The 6,950-nt window shown below is 37.6% G+C and overlaps 1 protein-coding gene across 1 annotated transcript; it reads left to right on the plus strand.

The window, feature by feature from the left end:
- Window positions 1–4,462: 4,462 nt before the first annotated feature.
- Window positions 4,463–5,395, plus strand: LOC101545461 (olfactory receptor 14J1-like). Its single transcript, XM_055128411.1, has one exon. The coding sequence runs from the start codon at window positions 4,463–4,465 to the stop codon at window positions 5,393–5,395; it is 933 nt and encodes a 310-aa protein (XP_054984386.1).
- The last annotated feature ends 1,555 nt before the right edge of the window (window positions 5,396–6,950 follow it).

A 6,950-nucleotide genomic window follows, 5' to 3' on the forward strand; every position in this document is an offset into this window, starting at 1 on the left:
ATTGATGAAATCAGTTGTTGGCTATCCCTGAATCATAAGTGCAAATTAGTCTTCTCCAATAAATTGCTCCAATAACACAAATAAAATAAAAACTCACCTAGCTTCCTACTGTCATTAAATCATTAAATTGGCTCCAACTGATTATTCTGTAGGAAAACACCATAAATTTCGAGTCTTGACCCAAGGGAATTTATTAAGACTTCCAAATGTCCAGAGGCCAGAAGATCATCTTTGGATAAATTCCCAGTGTAGCCTCTTGGGAACAAGGAAGATTAAAATAGACTGATTTCTTTCCCTCAGGAGAAGACAGTTTTCTGAGGTCAGTTCATTCCAGAGATCAAACCTTCACTAAATGTATATCACACACACTGATGCTTGTCCTTATGTTGAGGGAAAAGCCTCCTGACCATCCTCTGGTAAGTCTGAGGTTCCAGAAAGACTGAGGGGGTCAAACAGTGGAATGCCCCTAAGGTAGACCTTCTGACTGGATAAGATAAAATATCATTGTCCTTGACTTGAGAAATGAAAGGAAATGCAGGAGTTAACAAACATCAATGAAAACTAGGTTTATTGAGGTGAATATTGTAAACCTATTTTGGAATGAGCAGTGGAGTTGAATTCCTATATTTCTAGAATTTCCCTCCTTATATAGACGAACAAGTAATTCAGTGTGAATGTGTGGATCATTGGGCAGAATTAATTATTGCTCTATCTTTATGTTCATTGATGCTTGTAAAATTTAACTATAAAACTTGTTAAATACTTTCCATATTAGAGAGTGCTGGCATATTGTTCAAATAAACAAATATAAAAGCTGATAATGCATGGGCAACCACATTTTCTTCTCCACAAATAACCATATTTCTTTTGTTCAAAAATAACTCTAGGTAAACTTTGTCAGATTATGATGAGAGATCAGGCTTTTATAAGTATCAATTTACTTCAGATTTCTGACTTTTTTCTACCTTGTGAGGAGGTGAGATGAATTCTGACAGAAAGAAATTTAAATAACTTCCTACAATAAATATGTCAATGGTCAACATGCTAAAAATGAAAAGTAAAATAGCAAACATAATGGTAAATTTCATAAGTGTATTGTGAATCATTGGTTATATATATAAATCATTTGCATCTACATAAAAGATAGTTATCAAAATTACCAGTTTTCCAGTCATTTGTCAGAAAATAATCAAACAAAACTCAGCACCCCTTTTCAGAAAACAATCATGCCTGGAAACTTAAAAGTGACTAAACAGAACTTGCACCCAATGGCAACCAAAGCTACCAGTACCCTCCTGTTTAATAATTTCCTCACCCCCCAGTTTCTGCCCTTCAGGGGATGGTATTGTTCACTGTGCAAAAACCAGGATTTAAGTAAACTCAAAATGTTTGGGATTCATACTGAAAGTAGGTAGCTAGAGGCATTTTAAATTTCACCCAAGAAGAGAATGACCATAGGATGGTGAATAAGGGAGCTAACTGCATGCATCCAAATCATCACTGTGTTGTGCTAAACCCAATATATTTATTTTTTAACACTTAAATGTAAAACCTCTAATTATAATCTTTAAAATGAAATTTTGTCAATTTGTCTCATTTATAATATTTAATCAGCTACATTTTAGATTGAAATAACTTTTTACCCTCTCTTAAATAGTGCAAACATACGTCTATATTCTTAAACTCTAACTTTCTCAAGAATTTATTTACTTTCTGTAGTCAATTGTATTATAAACCATGGATAAAAAATTATTTAATATATGTATTTTCTTCAATTTCAGAAATACAGAAGGCATGCACTGAATGCAAAAGTACATATGAATTGTGATTTTGGAGTAAATCAATGTTACCATTCCAAATTGAGCCAATCTTAAGAGAATTATATTTTCTCATTTATTTTCATATTAATTAATGATCAAGTATGATATTTTAGGATAAATGAACAACATTTTCATGTATATAAATTAAGTTATTTCTGTTGGTTTTCATCTAGAAAATTAAGCAAACTGCTCCCAAATACATTGTGATGAAAAAAGTTTCTGGAGGCTACAAAAATTGACCTGGTGAGTTGAAGAAGTTTTAGAAGAATGCCTATGTCAATAAATGTGCAATTATGATGTTAAGAACCATTATCTATATGCGCGCGTGCACACACACACACACACACACACACACACACACACACCCCTGAGGATGAATTGATTTCCAATAATAAAAAATTTGGTATGTGCTTTGTTTTTGAGTTCTGGGAGGCAGTGTCCATATTCAACTGGGACTTGAGTGTTTTCTCAATATAATTATTTGGACTATAACAAAGCAAGGAAACTACGTTACCTTCAGCTTAAATCAGAACAATCTTATCCCTGGAGCTTTTCTTGTGCTGAAAAACTAGCAGCAGGATCAGTGTTTTTCTTTGTTTTTCTTCACCCTACATCACCTCTATGGGGAGATTAGCCATAGTCCATTGACTATTTTTTTTCTTTTTGGGTCACGCCCGGCGATGCACAGGGGTCAGTCCTGGCTCTGCGCTCAGGAATTAACCCTGGCGGTGCTCAGGGGACCATATGGGATGCTGGGAATCGAACCCGGGTTGGTTGCTTGCAAGGCAAACGCCCTACTCGTTGTACTATCACTCCAGCCCCAGTTTATTAATTTCTTAAGGATGTTGGTGCAAACCACAGGCCCTGCATGGATGCAGTACTGCCCCCATTGTGGTAATTGCCCAATGTGGTAAGATGTGCTGGGGATAGCTGGCAGTATTTTCTCCTCCAAGTTCAGGGAAGCCAGAAGCAGGTTCTCATAAATGCTGGACACGAGCGAGTCTACAGGTTTCGTGCAGACTCGATTCAGGAGAACACGACAGCACAACCTAGCAGAGGTCCTGGGCTTCTCCATACTCACAGCTGTTTTCTAACAATGTTAAGGTGATGGGTAGTCACAGGCCCAAGTGGTGTGGAAGATTGGCTAAAAGACCTTGCTCCTGATTTACCCTATGTCATTTTTAATTATGGACTGCAATGATAGCACAGCAGGTAGTGTGTTTGCCTTGCACTCGGCCAACCCAGGTTCGATTCCTCTGTCCTTCCTGAAGAGCCCGGTAAGCTACCAAGAGTATCCCGCCCTCTCTACAGAGCCAGGCAAGCTACTTGTGGCATATTCTATCTGCCAAAAACAGTAACAACAAGTCTTCCAATGGAGAAGTTAATGGTGCCCGCTCAGCAAATCAATGAACAAAGGGACTACAGTGCTACATGACTTTTGATTTAGGGTGAAAGTTTATTACTCAGCATAAACATAATCATACATATACTCTCTACAGAGATCTAATTGCCTGCTATGTTCTTTTTTCCTTCTAATTTTTTAGTGTCTGTTTCCTTTCTATCAATTCATGCATTTTATATCCTTGGCTACATATAATCATCACTTTCAAGCAGCCTAAAAGTTTCTGTCAATTTAATTTCAGGATTTGTCTGTTTTTACTACTGCACTAATACAAAAGAAGATAGAGACGAGGGAGATAGGGGGAGAGAGACAGGATGAGAGAGAGAGGGGAGAGACGGAAAAGAGGGGAGAGCAGGTGATGGGAGGGAAACTGGGGACGCAGGTGCTGGGAGATGTGCACTGTGGAGGGATGGGTGTTAGAACACTGTATGACTGAAACCTAATCATGAGCAGCTTTGTAAGGGTCTATCTCACAGAGATTTAATAAAAAAAGTAAATCATTATGAGATACATTTTTCCCTTTTTTCTTTTGCCAGTGCATAGAATTGAACTCATGGCCTCACTCATGGGTTAGTACCTCAGTACTCTGGCACTGTGAAACATCCAGGACTCTGAACAAATTTCTTAAATAAGAATTCCTTACTAATTACGTGGAAATGATATTTATATGTAAACTAACTTATTTTACTTTATCGACTAATTTTCTTCTATTAAATATTCTGAACTTTTTCAAAATATATGCACAAACTTGACAGGATATAATATATTTTAGATTACTTTCCTGATCAAATATTTGTCGAATGATATGAGCATATTATGTAAAAAAGGCTTAATATGTTGTGCACAAAATTACTTAAGAACTTCATACTTCTCTTGTTTTTTGATTTAATAAAAACCATTTATGTAAGCTATAGTAATTGGATATATAATTTTATATTTCAGAATATATTTCAAAGATTTCCTTTAGCCATTTTAACTAAGAAATATATAGCATATTAATTGATAGCATTTTGTTAATTGATGGTTACTGAAATACAATTGTTACTTTTACATCATTATTTGTCAGACACTATCAAATATTTAACATTTTAATATTTATGAAGAAATAGATTTATAGTTAGATATTAATTTATTTGTTTGTATAATTTGTCATTGTTTTGCAACTCTAGAGAATTTGGGCATACTGCATCCATGCAGGGCCTATGATTTGCAACCAACATCCTTAAGAAGTTAATGGACTATGGCTAATTTCACGACCAGTGGGTTTCTCCTCTTGGGGTTTTCTGCCAAGCCTGAGCTAGAAATATTCTGTGCTTCTCTGTTCCTCCTTCTCTACTTGTTGGCTTTAGCTGGCAACATGCTCATCATCACCACCACGTCCCTGGATGACAGTCTCCGGTCCCCCATGTATTTCTTCCTGAGGCATCTCTCCTTTCTGGATCTTTGCTATATTTCTGTGACTGTGCCCAGATACCTTTACAACTCTTTCTTGTACAGAGGAGACATTTCCTTCTGGGAATGCGTTTTTCAGTGCTTTGCTTTCAACATCTGTGCGGATGCTGAGATGGCCATACTCACGTTGATGTCCTATGACCGCTACGTGGCCATCTGTCTGCCCCTGCACTATGACGTCATCATGAACGTCAGAACCTGTGTCCATGGGGTCGCCGGCGTCTGGGTCAGTGGGGTCATCTCTGCAGCCATGCATACGGCAGCTACTTTCTCCATCCGCTTCTGTGGTCCCCGCATCATTCACCAGTTCTTCTGTGATGTTCCCCAGATCCTGAAACTCTCCTGCTCTAATGACTATATCAATGAGATCGGTGTCACTGCCTTCCTGGCTTTCGTGGCATTTCTTTGTCTTATCTTTATTGGATTCTCCTACATGAGGATATTCTCTTCTGTGCTGAGGATGCCATCTGCTGAGGGCAGAGCTAAGGCCTTTTCCACTTGCCTCCCCCACCTCGCTGTCGTCATATTGTTTCTTTCTACAGCTGCCTTTGACTACTTAAAATCTCACTCGAACTCTCCAACTGTGTCAGACATTCTGCTCACTATTATGTATACAGTAGTTCCACCAACATTCAATCCAATCATCTACAGCCTGAGAAATAAAGCCTTTAAGTCTGCTGCTAGAAAGGTTTTTAAGAGGAATAAAGCATATCTGTGTTGATGACATTTATGTATTCTCTGTTAGGAGAGAATTTCAAATTCTATGGACAATCTTGACATAACCTATCAGGAAATTTCAGTAAATAAAAAATTATTATACTGGACATGTGAAGGGGAACGTTGAGTTTATATACTCTTGGATATTAAATTATCAAAAGTACCTATACTAAACGTGTAAATATAACAGATTAAGTTTCCGTCGTTGAATTATGAGAGTAGTATAAATGAGATTTTGTTAGTTTAAAACCAGTCAGGTTACTGAGTCATGATTTGTTTGTTAAATATGTAAAAATGTGCATATGAGATTTGTTTATTTTAAGAATATTCTGCTCTTCTCTCAGATATTACATGATGTTTACAAACTGATTAAAACCCCTGACAATCAGTATTTATTGGTCTTTGGAGCTCCATTAATGCCTTCCCATTTCTTTGGGCTTTAGTTCACATACATTAATGCCACCTTTGTATAGCCTCATGATTTCCCTTAATTTTCCATATCAGATGTAGTGGATCACTTTGCCACTCATGAGGAAGGGATGTTTTAAGGAATAATCAGTGAGATTCTCAGAGATAGCAGTTTCTTTTATTTTATTGATTCACATTGATTTATAGTTACAGGTTTTTATGTCTGAGTTATAATCACACAATGATCAAACACCCATTCCTCCACCTGTGCACATTCCCCATTACCAATATTCCCAGTATATCCCCACCTTTCCCACCCTCCCACTGCCTCCATGGTAGACAATATTTCCTATATTCTCTCTCTACTTTTGGGCATTATGGTTTGCAGTGCAGATACTGAGAGGTGATCTTGTTTGTTACTTTATCTACTTTTAACACACAACTCCCATCCCAACCGATTCCTCCAACCATCATTTTCTTAGTGATCCTTAGTGTCCTCTCCCTGCCTGCTCATAAGGCAGGCTTCCAACTATGAAGCAATCTTCCTGACCTGTAGGATGATATTGCTTTGTCTTTTCCCCCCTTGCCATAAGGAGCCTAAGTTTATCCCTGTCACACCCATTAAGGTGCTCCTTAGTCCCTCCCATTTCTTTGTTTATCTGTAACTAATTCTCTATGCTCTCTTCCCCAAACATTTAATTAGCTTTTCCCCCTAATGAAACTGTTAATTTGTAAGGTCAGATCTTTCTAAGACACTGAACTTACATTGTAAGTTAATATTGCCTTTCTCCTCTCCTCGTTTCTTTTGAATAGTTTAATTTAAAGCAATGTCCTTTTTGTATAGACACAAGAAGACAATATTATGCTTTTGTAACTTGAGATTAATTGTCTTCGAATATCATTCATTCCCGGGCATCTACTTTTTCCACTTAAGCCTCAGTTGCCCTCAGTTCCTAACACCCCAAAAGCAGGGTCCCATCGAGGGACGGGACAGATCCAGGGCTAGCTGTGAGTTATGTGCTACCTTGGCATCGAGATGGGCCTGCCCAAAGTGCCTAATTCCTTACTATAAATTCAGAGCTTGATCATGGACAAATGCTGTCATGATCCAAAAGTAACGATGAGACTAGGACCCTGCTAGTGATAGGAAA

Source organism: Sorex araneus, chromosome 2 (assembly GCF_027595985.1).
Source record: "Sorex araneus isolate mSorAra2 chromosome 2, mSorAra2.pri, whole genome shotgun sequence".
NCBI classification, from domain to species: domain Eukaryota; kingdom Metazoa; phylum Chordata; class Mammalia; order Eulipotyphla; family Soricidae; genus Sorex; species Sorex araneus.